The following is a 27,682-nucleotide window of genomic DNA, read 5'->3' as shown; positions in this document are numbered from 1 at the left end:
CACACCACAGGCTTCCCAGTCGGCTGATTTGTATTTTTATTTCATGTTGATCAGCGGTGATTTTAGCGCATGCGCGAGTTTTATATAGTAGATGCAATTTTTCGTGTCCACATTACAGGTTTCCCAGTCGGCTGGTTTTTATTTTGATTTCGTATCGATCAGCGGTGTTTTTAACGCATGCGCGAGTTTCATATAGTGGATGCAATTTTGGATGCATTTTTTCGTGTCCACACCACAGGTTTCCCAGTCGGCTTATTTGTATTTTGATTTAATGCTGATCTGTGGTCTTTTTCGAGAACCCCTTTACTGAAACATGTTCGTCCCGTCCTCCGAGCATTCATTTTCTATTAGAAACTTCTAGTAATTATTATTATTTTGTTTTTTGTTTTTGGATCGCTACACCAAGTAACTCAAGTACGCATTATATTACCACAGGGAGCCCAACCAATCTGCCACTCCCACCCCACCCCTTGCGTACTATATTACGCATGCGCACTTAGGAGGCAAGGCTAACGCCGCCATCATATCGAAAAGAACAACAACATTCCAGCTGAAATATTGCGCCTGGATCACATAATTACTTCAAAATACCTTTATAGCATGTGAACTACATTACTGGAGAGTACAACTGAGTTTTTTTTTGCAGTATGAGTTTTAAATCCCGAGCCGCAAGCTTGGGCGAACTTAATGGCGGTCAGAGTGAAAGATCCGAAGAAACTATGGAAAGATGTAAAAGTTCGCGAAGTTTAGCGAAGAAGAAAAGCTTTCGCTTTGGTTCGAAGAATCGTGAAGAAGGGAGAAAACTCTCTCGAAAAGCATCCATGAAGTCTGTGTCTAATATGATACAAAAAATCGTGGTTAAAATGAGTTCTGTTGCGGTTCAACTACCGGCGAACGAAACTTCATCGAGTAATGGCGATTTGACAAGAGTCGAAAATGCCTCTTACAAACAGCGAAATAGCGACGATAATTTAACAACCAACAAACTTGACAGCGGCTATGATAGGACTCCAGAGGTGTTTTCTTTAACAGGACTAAAAAATCACGGGAATACGTGCTTTATAAATGCTATTATACAGTGTTTGGCACATACGGATTTATTGGCCGAGTATTTTGTCATGGGGGGCTATAAACAGGATTTGAAACTACGTAAGGGGCAAATCAAGAAATTCGGCACTAAAGGGGAAGTGACGGAGAAGCTAGCGGTTTTACTCAAGAGCTTGTGGTACAGCGAGTATTCAGGTGAAGTGAGTAGCGAGTTTAAATCGGTGGTTGGAAAACATGGAGCCCAATATCGGGGCTATTCGCAACACGACGCGCAAGAATTCTTGCTTTGGTTACTTGATATAGTTCACGAGGACCTAAATCGAGCGACAAAACGAAAGTACAAAGCTAATAAGGTAAGACTAGAATTTTACCATATAAGTTAGCATATAAGATGACAGTTTCGGGTTAATGGTGTTTAATGAATATTCACTGTTGTTAAATGATGGGTTATGTCCAAACGTATCCGGAAATTTTTTTTTCCCGCAAATGATTTTTTGAAAATGCGAAAATTTCCGCGGCCACACAAAGCATATTCGAAACACAACTTTTTTTACGAATCCGGCTTTCGTCCACATGTATTCAGCTTAATTTCCATCCGTATCCAACAGAATGACTAATTATATTCTAGTAGAATTGCATCACACGTGACCCAGTGGGCATAGCTGTTAACTCATCTGCATTAGCCTAATTTTTGTGAGAATGTTCTTAATTCTCTGTATTCACCTGCATTAGCTCTCTTGTTTTTTTTTTTCACATATTTACTGTATTTCACCCAATTTCACAAGATTTCAGTTAAATCTTGACAGCTATGAGTGGGTGGCGTACTGGAACCTTATTGTTTCTAATGTAAGTTGGTTCATACAAGGAAACAAGCATAATACATGTGCGGGTCAATTAAACAATATGAAAACTGTGCAAACCCAAATGCAAGGGCAAGCAGGCATGCAAGCACAGGATGCAGTTTTACTGTATTCCTCTTGCATTTGTTCTTGTGCTTGCATTCAAGTGTGAATCAAGAAAGATGGTTGTTGTCTAGGCACACACTGGGTGTTAAACGTATAGAAAAAAATGACAGTGTTCTTGTGTGGAATGGTAATTGGTGTAGAATTTTTCTGTCCTCACTAAAAAAAGCATTCTCTTTCCATTTGTTAATAGCCAAACTTAGATATAATCTGCATGCTCTAATGATGTCCCTATTTTCTTTCAGGATAACTTAGGTCGCTCTGATGAATGCATAGCTACAGAGGCTCTGAACAATCACCTTCGCTGTAATGACAGTTTCGTACTAGATCTATTCCAAGCACAATACCGATCTGCACTTTCTTGTCCCAAATGCAAGCAGAAGTCCACTACATTTGATCCCTTTCTGTGTCTGTCCCTCCCCATACCTCAGAGAAGCCTCAGGCCATTGCTTGTGACCATTGTGTTTGTTGGCGCGTCTAGGGCGCCGCTAAGAATAGGAGTGAGCGTTCCTATAAGTGGGAGTATATCTGATCTCTGCGCAGCAATATCCGAGATGACCGATATCCCATGCAGCTCTCTCATTATCACTGAACTCAGTTCTGATGGCTTTAATCGACGTTTCTATGCCAACCAGCCGTTAAGCATCATTCATGATAGTGATGCCATATATGGATTTGAAGCACCACAGAGATTGTACCCATCCCAACAGAATGATGGATGCTCTGTGACCTCTCCCGGTATGCCGGAAGGTCCTGACTCTATAGTCATTCTGTTGTTGAACAGCCAAGGTCAGGGAAGACAAATTCGTAGGTGAGCTTGCAAAGACTTAGCTAACACCCACCTCCTGGTAATACTGCATATGTACCCAGAGAAAGAATTTTAATACATCAAGGGGCCATCTAATATTTTAAGGGCCTTGCAGCTAAATTCCAAACAAGCTGAAATTTCCCTCTTGAAAAAAGAATCTACTGTACATGTACAGGAAAACCTAGGTGTAAACACATCTTTTGGTAAAGAACGGCCACATTTCCAAGAAGTACAGTTAAAGTTAAGAAAATAAAAATGATATAGAATTATGAGGCATCAAACTTTTAAAATTATTTTATTTATGAAAAAAGTTCCTTTTTCTTAAAAAAAAACAATCTGTGCCAGAGCCCTAAAACCTTGAGCAGTGGAACTACATATTGTATGGCATGTTTGTTCCACCCTGTCGCATGCAATATTTTCAGCCTAAAGACAATAAACATTCCACCCATACAGTACAGGGGTACAATACAGGGGTATTCACACTTTTACTGAAACGGCTATTTCTCCCTCCCTGTATCGTTGTTGTTGCAGGTTTGGTCAACCATTTGTAGTCCATGTGCTACAGGAGCTAAGCTTTTCTAAACTGCAAGCCTTGTTTCTCCATGAGATGGACAGGATGCTTTTAGACAATGCTGACTTTCAGGTAAGATACTTAGCTGCCACCCTAAATACCACCCTATCAACGAGGTAAGGCAATCAACTTCCTCCCTGCTGTATTAGCACCTTATTTCTCTGCACGCTAAAAAAGTGGTAGTGTGCGCTGAAGTGTTGTTACGCTGTTGTCATTCTTCCTTCATCATGTATCTTCAGTTTTCTGTATTCATGACTGGCAACAGGTGATACAATGCAATTCCACTTTGTTTTGTAGTTTTAGAGATATTTAATATGGGTATCTGTTTTCAGATTAAAAAGCACAGGCAGCTATTTCGGTTGCGTGTGATGAATGGCTTGGCTGGGCGGAGTTACCTATCATCTGAACTAGACCACCCCCTGTACACTGCAACTGTCGAAAGGCGAGTAGCACTACTAACCCATTCCGATGCACCAGTAGCATGACTTGAACAGGATGGGAGAGTTTTTTAAACCCCATAGCAAACCATCTCATCCTTACTCATAGAGTGGTACAGTTTGTAATTCTCTTTCATTTGAGTGGACCTTTAAGCTGGGTGTTCTTCCTGATGAGCACTCATTTTTTGTACGCATACTTAGCATTTAATCTTGCCTTTTCTTCAGAAAAGTGCTGCTCTCACATCAAGGCATCCCAGTCAAAATGTCCTAAAAACAGATATTCTATGATGCTACTGTATTATAAACTTGTTTATACTGTATAAGAGTTGACTACTATACCAGAATTTGCCATACACACTGACTCTTTACTTTTGTTGAAGACCACATCATTGTTTGTGTTTTCATTGTACTCTATAATACTTATTATGTATCAGAATGATTACTTCTCCTTATTTACAGTAGTTCTGCCTTGCTTATGGTTATGAATTGAGTGTTGATTATTGACAGATACTGTTATTTTCAGTGCCCTGACATACAACAAGGGCTCCACAGGTCCTGCACACATCAGAATGGTGTTGGAATGGGAATCAGAGCTGAGGAACAGGTTAGGCATAACAAACAGGTTAGGCATAAGAAACAGGTTAGGCATAACAAACAGGTTAGGCATACCAAACAGGTTAGGCATAACAAGCAGGTTAGGCATAACAAACAGGTTAGGCATAACAAACAGGTTAGGCATAACAAACAGGTTAGGCATAACAAACAGGTTAGGCATAACAAACAGGTTAGGCATAACAAGCAGGTTAGGCATAACAAACAGGTTAGGCATAACAAACAGGTTAGGCATAACAAACAGGTTAGGCATAACAAACAGGTTAGGCATAACAAACTAGGCCCCAATAGGTGACTTGCACTAACAAATCGCAAGGTTTTTGGTAAAAATAAGTAATCAATAATTAATTTACTCTGTGCTTCTTAATCATTAAGAATTAACCAGAAAGTTTTTTGTGTCAGAAATGGCAATAGTGTTTATTCTAACTTCTTTTTATCGCTCTCTCAATCTTGATGCATCAATCTTGGTGTTTGTTTTTGCTTGCCTTTGCCACCCATAACAGTCATGTGATTAGTTGGTGAGTTGGTGCAAGTTGTTAGTATTGTCATGTTACAGTTAGATAACAAGCTTTAGGAAGCAATCTGGTGTTTGGTTTTGCTTGCCTTTGCCACCCATAACAGTCATGTGATTAGTTGGTGAAAGTTGTTAGTATTGTCATTTGTTACAGTAGATAACAAGCTTTAGGAAGCACTGAGACGGTTGGAGTTCACAAATGTTTTGAGGTTATTACTACTGTAAATAAGTAGGCATACTGTATGGTGGCTAACATGTTGGGCTGCTGGTGGTGTTGGTTATGATCATGAAGCTATTAACAATGTATTTGTTAATACGAAAGGGATTTAATATAATTAGGATATAATTGGTTTACACTTTGCAATTTGTAGACTTGCGAAGACATCAATTACTCTTCTCAGTTGATTTCCATTTGTTGGATGTGTTATGTTCAAACCACCATATTGTATTTTTCTGAAAGATGTAAAGTTATAATAAAAAGCCATGATGGCTTTTTTGGTCATCCCACATGGCTTTAACCGTCTTTTAAGAAAAAAAGCATACTGTACCGAATTAACAGTAAATTCACCATGCAATATACTGTACCTATTAAGGATGATTATAATGATGATTAATGATATGTATAACTGATAATGATACAGTGTGTTGGTGATGATGGTTATGGTGATGATGATGGTGATGGTGGTGATGGTTGTGATGGTGATGGTTGTGATGGTGATGGTGGTGGTGATGATGGTTATCATGCCTTCCAGCTGCATCAAGCCAGATGTCCAAGATAGCCCAGAAGAGCACACCAGTGTGCAGAATGTCCAGAATCTGTTCAGCAACACCCACGCTGTCAACCTAGATAACTGCTTTGAGCTCTACACCAAAGATGAAACGGTAGGTACTATACATGTATTTTTTAGGTACTAAACTAGATTCTAGCATAGCAGGGGCTAATATGAAGGAGGTTCTAGAAAATTTTATTTATATTGCTTAGTGCCACCACCAACATTTTGGGTCCCACAATAAAATCAACAATATACTTGACCATGATTAAGGCAGGTTGTTTTGAACTTTAAGCAATTTGAATAAGCAGCGTTCAAAATTCTTGTTGCTAAATAGTAGGAAACTATTTTATTTGTGTATTTTGAAAGGTATTATAAATATAAGTTATTAGTGTATTGCTAAACAATTTTGATTGGAGTCAGAGAAAATAAAATTCAAAGTTTAAAGAATTGAGTCCTAGAATAGGCAACCAACTGTCCACCATCCACTGGTTGTCTAATAACCGAATACAGTTGCCTAATAATTTCAATCATACAATAAATACAGAAAAAAAATACAATAAAAAAGGAAGCGCAAACAGACAGATGTGTTTTCACAGAAATTCCCCGGTGATTTTTGTAATGTTTGAACAAAGTGAATAAAATTACAATTAATTACAATTAATCCGAAGCAACCGTTTGCCTATTAGAGTTGCCTGATAACAATCATCATAAGTACATTTGTCCAAAAATTCTTCAAAGCGAAGTGCAATGAAAGTAAACATAGAGCAAATCTGGTATTCATTGAGCAAAGTCTCACATGCTGGGGTTTCATTGAGTTTTAGAATAGGCTGTGGAAGTTGATAAGTACACTCGCACACTTGGTCATACTGCCATTACTCACCATGAAGAAGAGGAAACTATTTTGGACACAACCTTTGCTTTTTAAAACCTTTCAATAAGCAAAGATCAGTTTGGGGTATTTAGAGATACTCTTTTCCTTTTGCGAAGTAAATAATGAACACATGTTAAGAGCGTCAAAGCGCCACACATTTCTCCTACTACGAGAATAAAACAAACCCGTCCTCGTCATATCTTCATCAGATCTCACATGTTTGAGTTATTGTAACCTTTGCTTCTGTAAACCTTCTGATCAGCCACAAACTGTTCGAGATATTACCTCAAGATGTATTTTTTTAAAGTGAATCAATATTTTCCTACGAAGATTTTTTGAAGAGCGTCAATTAAAAATTTTATCTACGAAGAAAACAACGAAGCAATGTCTTTATCGTTGTTTCTTTCATTACTATTATGCCCTGAGACGCCTGTAAAATGTATGCCCAACTCCAGAACGTCAGAAATACAAAATAAACATCACCAGACCCGGATACTCATGGATTCCTCCAAGGCATAGACGACCTTCGAAAGCTCATCTTAGCAATGTAATAGAATTGACCCTTTTTTACAAAATATCAACCTTGAGTTCTGACCAATTCGTAAACATATGCTTAAACTCAGAAACATTTCTTACCAAAAAAGACACAAAATTTTGAACTACAAATAGAGACAAGCAAACACAGATCAAGTCACAAATAGATACCTTTATTGCGCTCCGTCAGGTCCCATTTTACAGCAATCAGTCACAATAATCAATGCTAGAACCTCCATTAGAAGCGGGTCACCGTGTTTGGCCTATTTTGCATGCCTGCACTGCATCATGGGAGTCTTGGAAACACCTTGACAGACAGGCGGGCAATCTCCTCCCCCAGAATCATAACAGTCTTTTTGCCCTGAAGCCAAACAAAACATTTCCAGGTCCAAGGAACACAGAAAGCCTGAAAACAATTTTTGAATAAAGTTGGGTAGCAAAGATGGCAAACATTGGAGAGTATGAGGCCATTCACTAGAAAATTCCTTTAGTATCACTTGGTGAAGCCCAGACAAGGAATTATCCCATTGAATCAACCTCAGCATGCAAACATCCATAAGCACAGCATTAATTATGCCCAAATAGACTTTATGATGTCCTAAGGCACTCTCCAGATGTGAAAAAGCTGTGAAAAACCGTTTTAAGCAACAGGCTGTAGCCGCTATGAAGAAAAGACACCGGAGTGCATTGTAGGAAACTTCAAGGCATGCCGTCTTGGATCAGCGGTTGCTTAGCTTAACTGGTAGCGTTGGACTTGAAATAAGGAATTCTGTTTTCAGTCTATTTTTTTTTTACAATTTTGCTCAAGGTATCCAGGTGTGAAAGGGTTAAGATCCCCTAGTTTGTGTGATCAATCTTAAAAATTTCTGTGAATGGCGAGAGGCATAGTTCTCGATTGCCTCATTAAAAGTGCGAGTCTCGATTCTCGAGTGGTGAGAGTGCTAATGAGGACTTGACACAGTGTAGCTTTGGTTACTCTAGACCTGCACTGTAGGGGTTGGAAGTTATTAGTTCAAATAAAACATTAATCGACTTTTTTTTAAAAGTAGGCTGCATTTGGAAGATAGTAGCTAGTGGTTCCACCATCCTCTGGGCCTGTAAATGGAACCCCTGACATGCCTTCTTTAAATTACATGTGTTAACCTGGTCCATCTGTGTTTAGCTGGGCCTGGACGATGCATGGCTGTGTCCGAGATGCAAAAAGTTACAGCAAGGCACAGTCAAGAAGCTTAGCCTCTGGTCTCTACCCGAGGTTCTCATCATACACCTCAAGAGGTTCCGCCAGGTCAGTAGGCTTAATAAATCTTATTCAACTTACACTTTGGTTAATAAGAGGCCCATAGCCAGATTGATTGGGGGGGTCAGAAGACCTGACTGGAAGGTCAACACAAATTTGGAGAATTTTAAGTATCACTAGAACAAGTTGAAGTATACTTCAAAAAAGGGAGGAGCGTAACGCTTCTCTAGCCTTCCGAAATGGATAGCCCTGATCAATCTCTGAGAAGGGGGAAAACTGCTTTGATAAATCTTCAAAATTCTCTCTGTTTTACTGACCATCTGAAAGCTAGATCCAATTTTCTGTTACGAACAATGTTTTTTTTTCTTATTAGCTAGCGTTTTATTATCAAGGATAATCGTTTTCTGACTAAAAAAGTCAGTGAGATGAAATTTGGCGTTGTTCGTGAGGTTTAGCAAGTGAGCGGAGGTCCAGCGATCACTATAGGAAATCAAATCAGATATGAATTTGAATCGAAGCGAGTACGCTGTATCTTTATTAAAAGGTTAATTGAATATTCAATGCTGACAAGAATAACATCATAGGTAAGACTTTTAGTGAAAGGTTTTTTTTATTGCATAAGTAAACACAACTTGACATATGTTATTCTCTTTGTTCGAGTATTGCTTTTTCTCTCTCTTATCTCTTCTTTTCTTTATCTCGGATAATTTTGCTACTGGTGGTCTCTGCTTATTCCTTGTCACAGTCACAGTCACCACCTTGGAAGAATAATGGACGTCTCTGATTGGCTATTTCGAAAAATAGTACACAGGCTTCCCGTCTTGCGAGTTACCGTGACGCTCCTCCTTTAATGTGTAAACACACAGCCGTAGCAGGCCACGTAAGATTGGGAGGGACACAGTGCGAAAACATAAAGAAAATATTTGGGGGGGGGGACACAGCCACGCCCCTACTGGTCACTTTCTTATAATTTATGAAAATGTTGGGGGGGGCACAGCCACGCCCCTACTGGTCACTTTCTTATAATTTATGAAAATGTTGGGGGGGGCACAGCCACGCCCCTACTGGTCACTTTCTTATAATTTATGAAAATACAGTATTGGGGGGCACATGCCCCCAGTGCCCCACCCCCTGCCTGCATAAAATCCTTACTATGATCCTTACCAACGCCGTTATGCTTACCAATACTCTTTACAGTTGGTACACATTTAGATTGCTTCAAATCATGTCATATTATCATGAAGCATTGACTAATCAAGAAGCAATAAGGAAATGATTCTCTTGAGTTTGAAATTGGACTGAAGCCAGAAAGAATTTTAGCAGTTGGTGAGAGTTCACAGAGTACACAAAATCCTGACCGATACAACAGCTTGGAAAAAAGAATAAAGTTTGCTAGCTAGAGTGTAACTAGCTATTTTTTTTTGCAACTACAGTGTCCATCTGGTCGTACAAAGCTGCACACGCTAGTGGAATTCCCTGTGAATGACCTTGATATGTCACCCCACCTTGAGCCCCGACACAAGATCATACCCGACACCCACTCGGTACTCACCAACTGGCCCCACTGGCGACGTACCAGAAGAAGCTCGGGCGTGGCAGGGGAGGACAACCTGTACGACCTGTATGCTGTTTGTAACCACCTCGGCAACATGAGCGGGGGTCACTACACGGCACACTGCCGTAACCCTACGGATGGGCAGTGGTACCTGTACGATGACACTAGGGTAGAGCAGGTAGGATAACACATCACACTATGCTACAACCTACACCACACCACACCTAACCACACCTAACCACACAACACCACACCACACCACACCACATCACACTACACTACACTACACTACACTACACCCTATCACACCACACTACACAACACTACACTACACCCTATCACACCACACTACACCACACCACACTACACTACACCCTATCACACCACACCACACCACACTACACCCTATCACACCACACTACACCACACCACACTACACCCTATCACACCACACCACACCACACCACACTACACTACACCCTATTACACCACACTACACCCTATCACACCACACTACACTCTACCGCACCACACTACACAACACCCTATCACACCACCCTACACGGCACACTGCCGTAACCCTTCTGATGGGAAGTGGTTCCTGTACGATGACACTAGGGTAGAGCAGGTAGGATAACACATCGCACTATGCTACAACCTATGGCATCACACTACACAACACCCTACTGCACCACACTACATGTGTCAGTGCCAGTAGGCATAGTCAATGTACAGTTCTTCTAAAAAAAACAGAAAGGAATTTTCAACTATCATTGACTATCATGTAACGCTTTATTATGTGCCTCACACTGTTCAGGTCCCGGTTAACCAAGTAACCACACAGGCAGCCTATCTTCTATTCTACGCTCGCCGTAACCTCGGCTGCTCCTCGGCATCTGAGTCGTCGGGCTCGTTAGACCACTGGACGCGAAGAATACCACCACGCGTGTCTCGCGAGTCACTCGTGACAAGCTCGCGCGAGGAGCTGAACGATGATTCAAACAAACCACAGCAAGGTACATATACAGCATACTAACGATATACAGCATACTTACGGGGCGCTAAGTGATGGCAACACAGGGAGCTAAAGCTAACGTTAAATGATGTGTAGTGTCCAGTTCCATCGTGACATCTGCTACTAATTATACCTATGAACAATAAAGCACTCACTAACAGCTAAAGGTCAAATTAGCTCGCAGCTACCGCGAAACCCCTTCACAATAAAACACCCTCAAAAAGCTTAATGTTACACTAACTCGCAGCTCGTCCGTGAAATCCCTTGTAGCTCTACCCATAGCACAATAAAAACACCCTGAAATAGCTACTGTAAAGGTCAAACTAACTCGCAGCTTTACCGTGAAACCCTTTTACAATATAATACCCTCGTCACACTAACTCGCAGCCTTACCGTGAAACCCCTTGTAGCTCTACCCATATTGCAACACAATCAAACACCCTGAAATAGCTACTGTAAAAGTCAAACTAACTTTGCAGCTCTACCGTGAAACCCCTTTACAATATAATACCCTCGTCACACTAACTCGCAGCCTTACCGTGAAACCCCTTGTAGCTCTACCCATATTGCAACACAATCAAACACCCTGAAATAGCTACTGTAAAAGTCAAACTAACTTGCAGCTCTACCGTGAAACCCCTTTACAATATAATACCCTCGTCACACTAACTCGCAGCTCTACCGTGAAACCCCTTTACAATATAATACCCTCGTCACACTAACTCGCTTTACCGTGAAACCCCTTTACAATTTAATACCCTCGTCACACTAACTCGCAGCTCTACCGTGAAACCCCTTTACAATATAATACCCTCGTCACACTAACTCGCAGATCTACTGTGAAACCCCTTTACAATATAATACCCTCGTCACACTAACTTGCAGCTCCGCCGTGAAACCCCTTTACAATATAATACCCTCGTCACACTAACTTGCAGCTCCGCCGTGAAACCCCTTTACAATATAATACCCTCGTCACACTAACTTGCAGCTCCGCCGTGAAACCCCTTTACAATATAATACCCTCGTCACACTAACTTGCAGCTCCGCCGTGAAACCCCTTCACAATATAATACCCATGTCACACTAACTCGCAGCTCTACTGTGAAACCCCTTTACAATATAATACCCTCGTCACACTAACTCGCTTTACCGTGAAACCCCTTTACAATTTAATACCCTCGTCACACTAACTCGCAGCTCTACCGTGAAACCCCTTTACAATATAATACCCTCGTCACACTAACTCGCAGATCTACTGTGAAACCCCTTTACAATATAATACCCTCGTCACACTAACTCGCTTTACCGTGAAACCCCTTTACAATTTAATACCCTCGTCACACTAACTCGCAGCTCTACCGTGAAACCCCTTTACAATATAATACCCTCGTCACACTAACTCGCAGATCTACTGTGAAACCCCTTTACAATATAATACCCTCGTCACACTAACTCGCAGCTCTACCGTGAAACCCCTTTACAATATAATACCCTCGTCACACTAACTCGCAGATCTACCGTGAAACCCCTTTACAATATAATACCCACGTCACACTAACTCGCAGATCTACTGTGAAACCCCTTTACAATATAATACCCTCGTCACACTAACTCGCAGCTCTACCGTGAAACCCCTTTACAATATAATACCCTCGTCACACTAACTCGCAGCTCCTACGTGAACCCCTTGTAGCTCTACCATTTTCTAGCTATTTAGTATCACATAAACATGTTAACGACGCCATGCTGAATAGGGGACTGTGATCACGTGACCTTTCTGGGTGGCAATTTCAAAACAAAATAATCAAACAAACAAAAAATGACTGCGCCCGTCACAAAAGAGAACGACGAAAAAATAAAATCTTTAAATGAAACTAAACACTTATGAAAAAAGGCTTTTTTCGTAAGCTTTGAATAAGATGCTTTTTGTTGCTGTTTTTTTGCCGCGTAAAGCCTGAGTGTGCGCTAATTTTTCACCCGAAAAGTCACGTGATCTCTTAGCGCAATTGCCCAATTGCATCCCTTAAATCGTCCCAGCATGCTGCTCGCTTATCAGCTCGACCCAATCCCGCGCACAACGTAAGAATGGCGATTTTTATCAGCGGAAGTCCTGTGGTACGGAATACAGAACTATACCCTGTATGAATGGTCACGCGAAAATAGCAAACACGGTGTACCCAACAACCCTAGGCCTGCCTGATGAATGGTCACGCGAAAATAGCAAACACGATGTACCCAATAACCCTAGGCCTGCCTGATGAATGGTCACGCGAAAATAGCAAACACGATGTACCCAACAACCCCAGGCCTGCCTGATGAATGGTCACGCGAAAAAAGCCAACAAGATGTACCCAACAACCCTAGGCCTGCCTGATGAATGGTCACGCGAAAATAGCAAACAAGATGTACCCAACAATCCTAGGCCTGCCTGATGAATGGTCACGCGAAAATAGCAAACACGATGTACCCAACAACCCTAGGCCTGTCTGATGAATGGTCACGCGAAAATAGCAAACACGATGTACCCAACAATCCTAGGCCTGCCTGATGAATGGTCACGCGAAAATAGCAAACACGATGTATCCAACAACCCTAGGCCTGTCTGATGAATGGTCACGCGAAAATAGCAAACACGATGTACCCAACAACCCCAGGCCTGCCTGATGAATGGTCACGCGAAAATAGCAAACACAATGTACCCAACAACCCCAGGCCTGCCTGATGAATGGTCACGCGAAAATAGCAAACACGATGTACCCAACAACCCTAGTCCTGCCTGATGAATGGTCACGCGAAAATAGCAAACACGATGTACCCAACAACCCTAGGCCTGCCTGATGAATTGTCACGCGAAAATAGCAAACACGGTGTACCCAACAACCCTAGGCCTGCCTGATGAATGGTCACGCGAAAATAGCAAACACGATGTACCCAATAACCCTAGGCCTGCCTGATGAATGGTCACGCGAAAATAGCAAACACGATGTACCCAACAACCCCAGGCCTGCCTGATGAATGGTCACGCGAAAATAGCAAACACAATGTATCCAACAACCCTAGGCCTGCCTGATGAATGGTCACGCGAAAATAGCAAACACGATGTACCCAATAACCCTAGGCCTGCCTGATGAATGGTCACGCGAAAATAGCAAACACGATGTACCCAACAACCCCAGGCCTACCTGATGAATGGTCACGCGAAAATAGCAAACACGATGTACCCAACAACCCCAGGCCTGCCTGATGAATGGTCACGCGAAAATAGCAAACACGATGTACCCAACAAATCTAGGCCTGCCTGATGAATGGTCACGCGAAAATAGCAAACACGATGTACCCAACAATCCTAGTCCTGCCTGATGAATGGTCACGCGAAAATAGCAAACACGATTTACCCAATAACCCTAGGCCTGCCTGATGAATGGTCACGCGAAAATAGCAAACACGATGTACCCAACAACCCCAGACCTACCTGATGAATGGTCACGCGAAAATAGCAAACACGATGTACCCAACAACCCCAGGCCTGCCTGATGAATGGTCACGCGAAAATAGCAAACACGGTGTACCCAACAACCCTAGGCCTGCCTGATGAATGGTCACGCGAAAATAGCAAACACGATGTACCCAATAACCCTAGGCCTGCCTGATGAATGGTCACGCGAAAATAGCAAACACGATGTACCCAACAACCCCAGGCCTGCCTGATGAATGGTCACGCGAAAATAGCAAACACAATGTATCCAACAACCCTAGGCCTGCCTGATGAATGGTCACGCGAAAATAGCAAACACGATGTACCCAATAACCCTAGGCCTGCCTGATGAATGGTCACGCGAAAATAGCAAACACGATGTACCCAACAACCCCAGGCCTACCTGATGAATGGTCACGCGAAAATAGCAAACACGATGTACCCAACAACCCCAGGCCTGCCTGATGAATGGTCACGCGAAAATAGCAAACACGATGTACCCAACAAATCTAGGCCTGCCTGATGAATGGTCACGCGAAAATAGCAAACACGATGTACCCAACAATCCTAGTCCTGCCTGATGAATGGTCACGCGAAAATAGCAAACACGATTTACCCAATAACCCTAGGCCTGCCTGATGAATGGTCACGCGAAAATAGCAAACACGATGTACCCAACAACCCCAGGCCTACCTGATGAATGGTCACGCGAAAATAGCAAACACGATGTACCCAACAACCCCAGGCCTGCCTGATGAATGGTCACGCGAAAATAGCAAACACGATGTACCCAACAACCCCAGGCCTGCCTGATGAATGGTCACGCGAAAATAGCAAACACGATGTACCCAACAATCCTAGTCCTGCCTGATGAATGGTCACGCGAAAATAGCAAACACGATTTACCCAATAACCCTAGGCCTGCCTGATGAATGGTCACGCGAAAATAGCAAACACGATGTACCCAACAACCCTAGGCCTGCCTGATGAATGTAATATTGAAAAAAAATCGATAGAAAGGAAAGTTAAAAATGTATTCTATAGAAGTTTAGAGTGCAAAGAACTTGTTCACTAACGTTGATTGATTGATTTATCGTGTTTGACTTTGTTGCAACTTGTTTTACGCTTACAAGCGCTAATATCTTACAGCCGAAGCCATTGACGCCCCGAAGGAGCCGAGCATGGGACCCGAGGGAACAGTCGTCGCTGAGTCATGTGTATAGCCGAGTATAGGGGGATGCAGTAGCTATTACCCTTCCAAGCTAGGGGTAGGGGTAGGCACAGTAAGCTGGCGTACCTCCCTCCCCCCACCCTCGCCGCGACAAGTACATTCTTCTTAATGATATACACCAATTTCCAAAAACGTCAGTGCAAATGACGAATGGCACGTGGTTTCTTCTAGGTATAATTTATATCCATAAGAATAAGGTCAAGTAAACTTATTGCACTAGTTATTCAAATTTTCTATATTCAATAGAGACATTACAAGTCTATGGCATTTTAATGCCATTTATCATTTGCACAGACAACGTATTTTGAAATATGTATATATATACAGTATGCATAGAATTGCAACCTCCCCTCTTTCTTGGCGGTAAATCCCAGCTACAAGCCTGCTCCCCACCAATCAGTCAACTGTTTAAAACATAGGGAACCCTGTGTTTTGACACCAGTCCCTCCCAGCATTAGATCACTAAAGACCACAGGGTCCCTGAACAAGTATTTTATAACCAATTAGAGCGCGCGTTATTTTATAACCAATTAGAGCGCGCGTTATTTTATAACCAATCGTGTATATAGACGATTTGTCATTTGTAAAACGAAATAAAACCGAGTTCAACAACTCACGTCAAAAACTCAATGCCAAATTAATTATACAAAAGGAATTAAACGCCGAGGAATGTACTTTAGTACGTACAACATTTATTGTATTATTGAACATTTGTACATATAATGAATAAAATAAATCGAATTGAATAACCCTTTTTTTTCTTTGGTTAATAGAGTGGTTTTTAAAATCGCTTGCAACAAATGTAGTTTGTAAAGTGTAATAGTAAAGTCAGAACAAAAGAAAACAAAGTCATTACTGTGTATTGGTACTAAATAAACTAAATAGTATTTCACGGGTTTTTAAAAATATATAACACTTTGTCTTATATTAACTGTGAACTACACTTTAGCGTATTACGCTTTATTTGCGATCTAATTCCATTGTTCCCTTTTGTGTTTTCCAGACTATTCAACTTTGACAATCACACTTTGTTTCACGGGTTAATGAAAACCACTTTAATCAGGACTTCTGTTTGGTTAACACCTTGGCTGGAAGACTGTTTAGCTGTTGCCACAAGTTTGCACGTTACTCAAAACCTCAATCGCTAACCCGATTTTATCTTAGCTATACATTTGGTGTAATATTTTATATTTTATCTTGGATAATCATCCATAAAGGAAACATCCTTGCAGGGGTGGATCCAGACTGATTCAACTGATTTCAGTGAATCACTCAAAATCCCTGAAAAACTTTCTTTTTCGTAGATTTGAATTTTAACACGTTCAATAGAAATAAACATCCATCTGTTGTCTGTTATTTAAACACTATAAGACCTGCTTCCTTGGTTATTTCGCTGTTATTTCCTTTAGCGCTTAGGCCGCATTTCCGGTTCCCCCAGGGGAAATATTGCTCCTGATGGTGAGTGATAAATCAATTTTTTTTTTTTTGGGGGGGGGGGGGCATTTAGAAATTTTGCGCGTGTTCTTGAACCACTCAAGCTCTTCACCGATTGGCTACGGCCCACGCGGAACTACTCAAGCTCTGTTTTGATTGGTTGCTATAATTTGTGAATCACTTTGGAATCAGTTGACAATAAAATCCCGATGCTACCCATGACAAAGTAGGCCTTTGCTTGCTTTAGCGTGTGATCTCTTGTACACATCTCTCGAACCGAAATCTTGAGTAGCGAAGCATGGCTTCATAATATGCAGACGTTTCTCGTGGAGAGCCTGTCTACCGAAAGAAGGAGTGTTATCCTTTTGATTATGGTGTAGAATTTGATCGAATTCAGATCCAGAGAAGTTGGAATTTTAATTCCATCATTAAAATGATGAAAGTGTGGCGACAGGACGATAGCTCTTTAGAATTCTCTATGAGTTATGGCAATGGAAAGTGGTCGCCCTCGTAAGTGAAATACATAATGTTTTTAGCAAAACCCCCGGACAGTGTATTCTTAGTATATTAATGGTATTTCTGTTTGCCCTGTGTTTTATTTGGGAAGATTTTCGGCTGTTATTTTAGTAAGGTAAATAGGCTGGTAAGATACCACACATGAGCAAAATTGACCAGTACACGAATTTTCGATGCCTCTAATGGATGAATCTAGGAGAAACATGCAAAAAGGAGAAGTGCCAATAGATCAGCAACTAGATGGGATAACGCACTGTAAAATTGCTTAAATTGGAGAGGTCATGGAGTCAATTATTTATAGGAGTTGCTGTCTGTGTGGCACAAGCTACGTTATAATGCAAGGAGAGGTTGTTTTTTATATATTACAATCACACCATTTGGATATTGCCAAGGGGTATTCGAAGAGAATAACTGTCAAGAACACAAATTTGGTTGAATTATGTAGAAATAGTGTATTTATTTTCTGACTAATCGATTAATGAAGTCACTCAGTTTTAAATGACCAAAAGTTTAATACAGCATCGGTGAAACGTAACCTTGAATTTATGATCTCACTATATAAATTCCTAAAATGCCAAATGCATCCCTAAAAATTCTGCAGATTGCATGTTTCAATTTCAAAAATTTCCTGTTGGGCATGCCCCTATACCCCCCCCCCCCCCCCCCCCCCCATTGATTGGTCAGTGACCATTTGGAATCAGTCAACTTTAGGCCTGGATCCATCCCGGCCTTGGTGAATATTACAAAGACCGGCCATTTGACCATACTTATTAAGAACCATGTGTTTTAATCATACGTGTATTAATCATGCCCTGTGTGAGAAGTCTTATTAAAGACTTCTTTTTTCACGGGTTAATGAAAACCACTTTAATCAGGATTTCTGTTTGGTTAACTCCTTGGCTGGAAGATTGTTTAGCTGTTTCCACAAGTTTGCACGTTACTCAAAACCTCAATCGCTAAGCCGGTTTTACCTTAGCTATACATTTGGTGTAATATTTTATCTTGGATGATCATCCATAAAGCAAACATCCTTGGTGAATATAACAAAGACCGGCCATTTGACCATACTAATTAAGAACTACCTGTATTAATCATATGCCCTGAAGAAGTCTTATTAAAGACGAAAATTTGGCGAGTCGATTTCAAGTTTTTGGTGTATCGATTTAAAGCTTCCATATACTTGAGTGACAGTCTAGGTCACCATGGTTACCCCTTACTTGAGATGAATGACGAAGTAAGGAAGGATCTGATCCGAGTTCTCGATGATGACCATGACACCGAAAGCATTTGCGGCTGGTTGTCCTCTTTGCACGTGGAGAACTTTCTTGGAATCGTACCCTTGAAGGATGTCATTCCTACTATTGTCCACCCACTCACGGCCTGGGAGAACTCGACATAGCAGCAACCCGTCACCATAACCCATGCTGATCTCAGGGAATTCCGAGAAGTAGTTTCCTCGACCGTATGCCTGTCTTTGGGCGAACTTGATATCGAGGTTGTTACGCAGAATGCTGTCAATATTGACGCTACTTGTGCCGTGGTAGGCGAGAATTTCTCCGTCTGGGATACCTTTGCTTTTAAACTCCTTCTGCTTTTCTTCAAACTTTTTTAATAGCTTGTTGTTGATGACGACGTCGATTGATTCTATCTCCTTCTTTGTCTGGCACTTGCTGAGATAATGCTGTGCGGCGAGGTTGTAGTAGTTCTGAAAAGGATCTTTCGGGTCCACGGTCCGAGATGGCTTCATGTTTTTCTGTATAAATTGCTGGCCTGCAGCAGGAAGCTGTTGAGGTGGAGGGAGGCCTGTGGTAGAGTAGTGCACGATGTACTGGGGAAGAGCCTGTGCCGGGTCAAAGATGACGAACTCATCATTCATGACGTCAGAGCCTCGAGGTGCGTACACACTGTAATGGAATTATACGATATCAGCAAAGAGACTGTGGCATTTGGTAAATGCCATGCACTAACACACTGCACCACACAAGCTGTACTTATTGACCAACTACACAGACAGCCATACACTAACACACTGCACAACACAAGCTGTCCCTAGGGACCACCTGCACAGTGAGCCAGGCACTAACACACTGCACCACACAAGCTGTACCTAGGGACCACCTGCACAGTGAGCCAGGCACTAACACACTGCACCACACAAGCTGTCCCTAGGGACCACCTGCACAGTGAGCCATACACTAACACACTGCACAACACAAGCTGTCCCTAGGGACCACCAGTACAGTGAGTCATGGACACTGGAATGACATTTAAAGTAAGTAAGTTATCAACTAACACATATAAAAGGCGTATCCCTAAACGCCACCAAACTATACGCCTACCTATCGTATCTTCCATTGCGGAGCTTCGCCTTGTCCATTTTTGGATCAGCCTTCCTCACAATCATGCTCCGTCCCAGTAACACCTGACACACCAGGAGTTTGTTGGAGTCCTTGTTGTAGATGACCTGTGCGCTCTTCGACGAGTCTGTGGCAAAATAGATTCCCTGCCCATACATCCCTCGCTTGCCTGGGGGAGGGTTTTGGTCAGGCAGCCTAAACCCATCTCGAGTGATATCCGCCACGCCCTCGTCCGATGTCCCATGGAACTTCGTGTCAATGTTGTCACCAAATGCTCTTGACTTGGCCTCCTCAAATCTCTTCTCGAGCTTCAAGTTCGTTACCTTTTCGATTTTGTGGACAGTCGGGTACCAGTTGTGGCACTGTTGGATGTACTTCAAGACTTGGTCTTCTACTTTTTGGAACTCAGCTGATCCTGCACCGTCTCGGGATATTTGCTCGATGGAAAATTCTTTTTCTTTCTTGAGTTTTTCTTTGATTTCTTCTATTCTTCTTTTCGCCTTATCGTGAAATTGCTCCATCTTTTCTCGCTGCTTTTCAACACAAATCTTGCAGTCTCCTTTACTGCAGTCCTCGCCACAGAGGTTAGTACACGGATGGCCACACCCTTGTCGGTTTCGCCCACAAGGTACGTTACACACGACGTCCTCTTCCTTTTGCTGGCAAATCCTAAACAGCTCGTGTCCGCAATCCTTCTTGGTAAACTTCTCTTTCTTGTCACACTTCCACGTGATCTTTTCATAGCACTTCTTCTTCTTAGACGATGGATGATTACATCCGGGGAAATGATAATCAACCATTTCCACGCATTTCAACTGGGTTGGGTTCACGTGACACTTCTTGGAACTCACGTGATTACAGTCAGGGAAGACGTAGGAGACTCTGGTATCACAGCGCAGATTATTGAGAAGTTCATAGCATTTTCGATGAACAGGGTGCCCGCACGAGGGGAACGTGTCCTGTACGATGATGGTGCACAAGGTGTGGGCGTGGCGCGGAGCACATGACTTCCTGCACACGTGACCGGGAATCTTGCATGACATTTGATCGCCGCATCGCAGCTTGCAGAGAGATAGCGGATCATCTACGACGCTCTTCACGTCTGAGGCACTCTCTGCGTGCTTGCACGAGCGCTCTTTATGCTTCCAACACTGACAATATAAAGTAAATGACTTATCAGGATGTTAAATGTATTGTGTTTTCTATTTTCAGCTACCTATCCAATAGAGGAGTTAGGAAAGAAGTCCTGTCCATTAATCAGATAAATATAATATTCACAGTATATATGACACTTACATAGTTCTTTCAGCTGAGTTATAAGGACGCCGATTCAATGGAAAAGCTTCTATCTTTAGCAGCCACACCACGGAATACAGCTTCGATGATCGAATTTTTGTGTGTGTTTTGTTTAAGGAGTAGAACCAGAGTACCATAGAATAAAATAACAACCTCAGAACAGCGCATAGAGCCCTCATGCACATCTATACGGGATTCAAATGTCGCGCCAATAACGATTAGAATCATAGACGCAACCTTGCTTGCTATGACTCGCCAACGAAGGGTTAACGCTCGAAACATCAGCGCAACAACTCTGCTTCAAAGTGGCGTTCAACATACTTTTTCAACCTCGTGTTGATCTACAGCTTGTCTAATTTCCTATGACTCGTACGTCAAATTTACTAACCTGTAAAGTAATTTTAGAGCCCACACATCTCTGCTCTTCCATTCCGGTCAGCAATTTCTCCCAGCATCTTCTGCCTTGTTCTTTTCCCCTTAGAGTATCAGCGCTGCCTACAAAGTACATTCCGCACTTAGCCCGCGATTGCGCCACGCACCGTCGGTTGATTTTACTCAGGAAGCCCACATTCCCATTGTTGTTACATCTGACCAGTGACACCACTACATACTTGTTCTCGTCGCCCTGGTACATATCAATCGTCTGCACTGTCACTTGCTCATCATTGGGGTGAAGCTCTGGATAATCGATTCTGTGCTTTTTCATCTTCCCGCGTAAGGTTTTGACCTGTCCAAGGTACGCGGCCAACACGGTCACCTCATTCGGTTTACAGCCGCTACTTAGAAGATAGAGCACAAGAGACGCGACCATCTCCGCCTCTTTCTCGTTGGTAATGGTGCGTTCTTTCTTCTCAGTATGATTGTGTGTCCAGAAGAACATGGACTTGTCTAAGCACCCCAGAGGTTTGTTCTGAGATACGCGGGGGAGGTTGTCTTCTAGCTTTGGATATATGTCGTGTAAGAGCGCTGAGAACTCGGGGCGCATTCGGTTTTGCTTCGCTAAGGTCTTGTATGGGAAGTTGCTTTTGATAAGGCGCTCCATGAGCGAGACATTGAAGTTGAAATCAGTCGTGAGTTTGTACGTATCCACCTGAAAAACAAACAATAGGAGAAAATTCCAGACTCAAATATAAAACGAAGTAAAATTGAATTTGCTCATTTCTCCTTAGTAATCTTTTATATTATCGAATAAAAAATGTAAAATTAGTAATCGCCAACGATTACTAACAGCTGAAATTGCCTCTCTTTTGCCTGCTTGAATCAGCCGATGCAATTGGATGCTTTGTGTGACTCGGTATTGTGCGGTGGCATAAAAAGACAGGATGATTGCCTTCTTTAAAGAATACATTGCTTAATGAGGTTGTTTGATTTCTGTCACTTTGGTATAAAACATCGCACATTCACTAAACTCATCGTCCACTAACGTCTGAGCTCAACAGCTACTCACGTTTGGTCTAAGCTGCTGATGGTCTCCGATGAGGATAAGATGCTGTAGCTGTGGTGTCAGCGCTGCGAGAAGACTGGGCTCCAGGATCTCCGCAGCTTCTTCCACAATAACGACGCTGGGTTCAAGTAGCTGCAGCAGGTCGTGGTTAATGGACGCCCCTGTGATAGTAACACCCACAATCTTCTTGGATTGAAGGACCCCGAGCTTGTGATGAGTCTCGATACCTAGAGGAGGGGGACGAGAAACAAGAATCAGTTAACAAAGTCTAACAACGACAATGAACATTGTTCCCAGAGTACCGACAGAAATATAACGGTATACAGCGACAGTCACATTCTTGTGGAGCTGTATCCTCGGCTGCACTTATATAAATATGAATGGCTTGCAACTCGCTTAGCCTGATAGGTACCAGGCGGTTTCTGCCTCACCTTGCTTGCGGTCTCTCAATTCTTCAAGTTCAGCGAGTAGCTCCCCCAGCTTGTCAGCTGTGCCGTGGGACCGGTTGTACAGGATCGTGTAAAGAAACTGAAAACGCTGCATCCCCTTGAGAGACCACAGGTTCTCCACCGCTAGAATTGCGCTACTCGGCTCCATGTTCTGGGGATAATCCTGAAGACTCACAAGCACTGCAGCGCTGTTCTTCTCGAATAATACCAAGTTATCCCTTTTTCTCTCTCCCCTTCCATCGCCGCCGAGAGATGACAGTCTAGCGTCTAGAAGAGCCTGCACTTCTTCCTCATCGAATTCATCGTCATCGTTATCATTGCGCCTATTGTCTAAGAAAACAATTATTAATGCTTTAAACGGACTTTAACAAAGTAAGTATTATTTCCAAAAACCACCCGAGGATAAAAATGACTAAATCATTAAATAAGGGAAGGATTGTACTCCTACCTTTTTTTTGCTCAATATTGATGCCTGCTGCATTCTCAACGTCATCGTAGCTTTCCTTGACGAATCTCGCCTCCAGATTCCTTAGCTCTGCAAGTTGTTTCCGATCGGGAATCCAGGTCTCTAGCGCCTTGTTGAACAACTCAAAGCAGTAGCGGGCATCAGTGTTATCCTTAGGAACTCCCTCCTTGAAGCAATGAAGAACAAGGGTTTTGACGGTGGTGACCTGCTCTATGGATATCACAAGCTTGGCTACCCATTCCCTACTAGCCCAGATCTTGGGGCTTGGTCTATAAACGAGGGTTGTTTTGTTCCAGCCGGCATCCCGGATGAATGAAACAACCTGTGCTTCAGACATCTCTTGCAGAAGTGATTCAGGTGTTAGGAAACTGCTGTTTCGTATGGTACCAGCTATTGATTTGATTTCTTCCGTTTTATCACCAATTGCTATCCGGATATCTCGAATCTCATTAAACCTTGCTTGCGTGTACCTCTCATTTTTCAAGATGGTCTGCAAATTGCACTCCTCTAGTTGTGGCTCCTTAGATCTTCCACCGATTCGCACGATGTTTTCTTTTTCACAGAACTGAAGCATCGCTTTCAGGAATTCATCAAGTGCGTGGTTCTTGTAAGTCAGCAGCAGGACGGGTCCAGTTAGTTGTGGCTGAAGAGACAGGAGGAGCTGGACTATCTTGACGCCAAGAAACGTCTTGCCACAGCCAGGTGGTCCTTGGACAATAGCTAATCGATTACTCAGGGCATGAACCAGGGCTTCGCTTTGACTAAACTCTAATAGGGTGTTAAAGTTTCTAGGTAACAATAAGAGAAACTCGTCAACATCCACATCCCATGCATCAGTGACATTAGCCTCAATTGCTTTTGTGTTGATAGTTTGTGCAGAGTCTAGGTACGCTGGCAAATTCGTCGATGAATTAGCGTGCACTATCTCATTCTTGAGCGGGAAGTCTTCCATTTCAAACTTCTGAAGGGAATTAAGTACAGGTCTCAGGGCATGGAAGTACGTAGGTGACTCTACCATGACCGTTAGCCCATCATTGAGCTGCAGACTGCTTATGACGTCACTGACACTCAATGTATTGCAGTCTAAAAGCTCCACAGTAATAAGCTGAGACTTGTTGAGAAGGTTGGTATCCCTGTTGCTCACAGTGGCCCATATGGCGTCTTCAAATGTCCTGTTCGGCGACAAGCAGAGCAGATTGCCGAACATGAGCTGTGGCGATGCCTCCCATTTGGTCACGGGCTTGGCAGGGGTGAACTGCAGGGCGAGGGAGAACACGGCGTTATGGACCTCGTAACCTGATAACTGAATTTTGAAGTACACGTGCATGTCGCGCGGGTCAAGCTTGCTGTTCTTCAGGTCTTTGATGCCGCGTTGGATAGAGGCGAACGTCTCTGCGTGAAGCAATCTATACAGCAAAGATGAGGCCGTACATTAAACGAAGAAAGGAACAAACATCAACGATTTGCAGCAAGTGCACAAATAAACAAACTGTTCATACCAGCAGTAAATCATCAACGCTTTTCTGAATTCGCCCATGGTTTCATTTGATAGCTTAATTGATCAAGAACATGGCCATACTAACCTGAAATAAGTGTCCATGTACTCCTCTGATCCACTGTAGGTTTCTGAGCCCATTTTGACTCGCGACAGATGAGGGTCTTCCACTACAAGCTGGTCCGCCAGCTCCTTGCTTCCAGGAACCAACGGCATCTCATTCCACGTGCTTAACTCTGGAAGGCAGGAGCCGCCGCGTAACAAAAGCATTTGGAGTAAGTCGAGGAGAAAGGGCGTCTTCTCACCCGACATTGATTCACAGAGCGCTTTCACAGTTGGTAAAAGCGCTCTTGCAGCATCAGGCACGTGTCGTGCCACGCCCATGCAAAGATCAGTAACTCTCTCATGAAAGTAAGACTCCATAGGATTGTCACGGATAGCTGCAGGAAGGCCCACCTTGTCATCGTGATCCCGAAACAAGGCGCCTTGCAGAAGGGTTGAAGTCATGCCCTCAATCAACTTCCTGTTAATCTTTCCAGTGTCCATTAACCGAACAATCAGCCCCAGGAGCGCTATCATGTAGTCCACAACTTTCACGGTGTTCTTCGGAAAGATGCTGTCTCCAAGCAGCTCCCACAGTGCCTTACAGGGTAGAGTGTCCAGCAGAAGGGCCTGACGCCCGTTGGAGTCAGTATTCTCCAGCTTCTCCAAGTACTGCTCCAGGTATTCTTGCAGCTCCGCTACGCCGCGCGGAGCATACCCAAGCGATCTCACCCTAAATGCCCTTGGCTTCACCTTATCCTGATCCTTGTTACCTAAAACAAACTCTAGCCTGTCTCCTCTCTTGATAGCCAACAGACTTGATCCCAGGGCGTCAGGTCGCATGTACACGTCCTTCTCGGTGTAATCTTCTGGTAGGGCTGTCGCAGGTTTCACAAAAACAGCTCGCTCAACAACTTTACATACAGTTCCTTGGTACCAACCAGAGTTTCTTGTCTGTGTAGAGACTCCAATCGTTTCGATTGTTGTTCCTTCGTTTGGCTTTGCTGTTTCTGATTTCTCAGATTTTATCATAGAAGCAGAAGATGTGCTTTGATCATGTAATAAGCTTTCCCCTTTCCCAAGTGTCTTTTTTTCGTTTTTTGATTTTTGTAATGCTGGGATTCCCGGTTTATCTGTTTCCATTCTCTTTGCGATTGGCAAGTCAGACGACGTTTCTCTCTTGTGCGGAATCTGCAAGGACGCTGTCATAGCTGTCGCTTCGGGGGATAGCTGTGCAGCGGATGCTTGTGGTAATGACATTCCATGGGATGCCTGTGCTGCCACTGACACTCCATGGGTTGCCTGTGGTACTGATGTCCCAGGCGCTGTTGCTTGTGGAATATTAAACCTTCCGATACGCTTTAAAAGACTATTTAATCCTTGATCTGTAGATTCCTTGAAAGCTGTCGCTTTTGGGGATGGCTGTGCAGTGGATACCTGTGGTACTGACATTCCATGGGATGCCTGTGTTGCTGCTGACACCCCATGGACTGCTTGTGGTACTGGTACACCTGATGTCACAGGTGCTGTTGCTTGTGGAATATTTGACCTTTCGATGCGCCTTAAAAGACTATTTAATCCTTGACGCTTCCCTGGATCTTCAGATCTCTTGACATCGGTCTCCCTAATCCCAACTGAAAAAAACAAAAACAAATCGATGTTTTGAAAATGCGGCGTCGCGATACAATGGATTCGACAGTAAAGGAGTTACGAGAATAAAGTTAAGGGCATTACGAGAAGAAAAGAGGAAATTATTTTTTCCGGTGGCTTCTTGAAAGGGACACAGCCTTATGCGTCTCTTCAACCCCAGGGCGGCTTATAATCCGGTCTAAAAAAATAGACAAGGGCTAGCATCGAAAGTCAAATCAATTTTAACCACAAGGGATAGCTCTTTGGGTGTGTAAAACATCAATTCTTGCCCTTAAGAGATAGGTAAGTGAGTGGTGAGGTGAGGTGAGTTCGAAGCAAATTATTAAACCTAAGAGACACTTTTTAAAAGTTTAATAAAAGTTTTAGTATTCCTGAATGCTATCGTGATTGTCACCAGTTTACTTCCGGTCGATTACGTAACAATCTCCGATGATTTTTAACGGAAAATGCGAAAAATATTGAAAGCAGTGTGTTTATTGGAAGTTTCTTTGAGGATGTGATTGATAATTTTGAGCGGATGCCTGTTTAATATCTCGGATTTTAATAGATTCTTTTGTCTTTTAACGGTTGAGGTTTCCGTCGGACCTCCGGAAGTAAACTGGTGACGATGCGGCTTTAAAAGTCACCGCCATCGACCCCTTTTCTTTTTTTGACGACTTTTAAGAGTTCTGCTTAAAGGGAGGGGCCCTTATTCAAGGGAGGGAGCTTATCCTATTAAAACCTCCCCCTGGGCCAATATTTTCAAATATAAGCCCTCCCTTGTATCACCGCTAAATGTAATAATCAACGCTAAATGTAATAATCAACGCTAAATGAAATAAACTTCAACGCTAAATGTAATAAACCATTAACACTAAATTTAATAACATTTTAACGCTAAATTTAATA

The 27,682-nt window shown here is 42.7% G+C and overlaps 2 protein-coding genes across 3 annotated transcripts; one reads left to right on the top strand and one right to left on the bottom strand.

The window, feature by feature from the left end:
- The first annotated feature begins 371 nt into the window (after positions 1-371).
- LOC5506112 (ubiquitin carboxyl-terminal hydrolase 31) lies at positions 372-16,391 on the top strand. Of its 2 annotated transcripts, none has more exons than XM_048720335.1 (10): positions 372-1,400; positions 2,255-2,820; positions 3,349-3,460; positions 3,721-3,830; positions 4,349-4,447; positions 5,704-5,833; positions 8,292-8,414; positions 9,800-10,099; positions 10,739-10,937; positions 15,564-16,391. In XM_048720335.1, exons 1-10 carry the CDS (start codon positions 648-650, stop codon positions 15,635-15,637), a joined length of 2,466 nt encoding a protein of 821 aa, XP_048576292.1. In that variant the 5' UTR covers positions 372-647; the 3' UTR covers positions 15,638-16,391. The 2 variants fall into 2 exon arrangements, with proteins under 2 accessions (XP_048576292.1, XP_048576293.1); XM_048720336.1 differs by having other exon boundaries at positions 379-1,400; positions 4,349-4,429.
- LOC5506110 (NFX1-type zinc finger-containing protein 1) lies at positions 16,316-27,255 on the bottom strand. The gene is made up of 7 exons (XM_048720334.1): positions 25,191-27,255; positions 23,590-25,013; positions 23,124-23,471; positions 22,696-22,919; positions 21,637-22,338; positions 19,935-21,103; positions 16,316-19,499 (listed from the first exon to the last, which is right to left on the bottom strand). The coding sequence occupies exons 1-7, from the start codon at positions 26,594-26,596 to the stop codon at positions 18,809-18,811; spliced, it is 5,964 nt and encodes a 1,987-aa protein (XP_048576291.1). The 5' UTR covers positions 26,597-27,255; the 3' UTR covers positions 16,316-18,808.
- Positions 27,256-27,682: the final 427 nt, after the last annotated feature.

The sequence above is a fragment of the Nematostella vectensis genome, chromosome 12 (genome assembly GCF_932526225.1).
Source record: "Nematostella vectensis chromosome 12, jaNemVect1.1, whole genome shotgun sequence".
Taxonomy (NCBI): domain Eukaryota; kingdom Metazoa; phylum Cnidaria; class Anthozoa; order Actiniaria; family Edwardsiidae; genus Nematostella; species Nematostella vectensis.
This window is presented reverse-complemented; position numbering and strand designations above follow the sequence as displayed.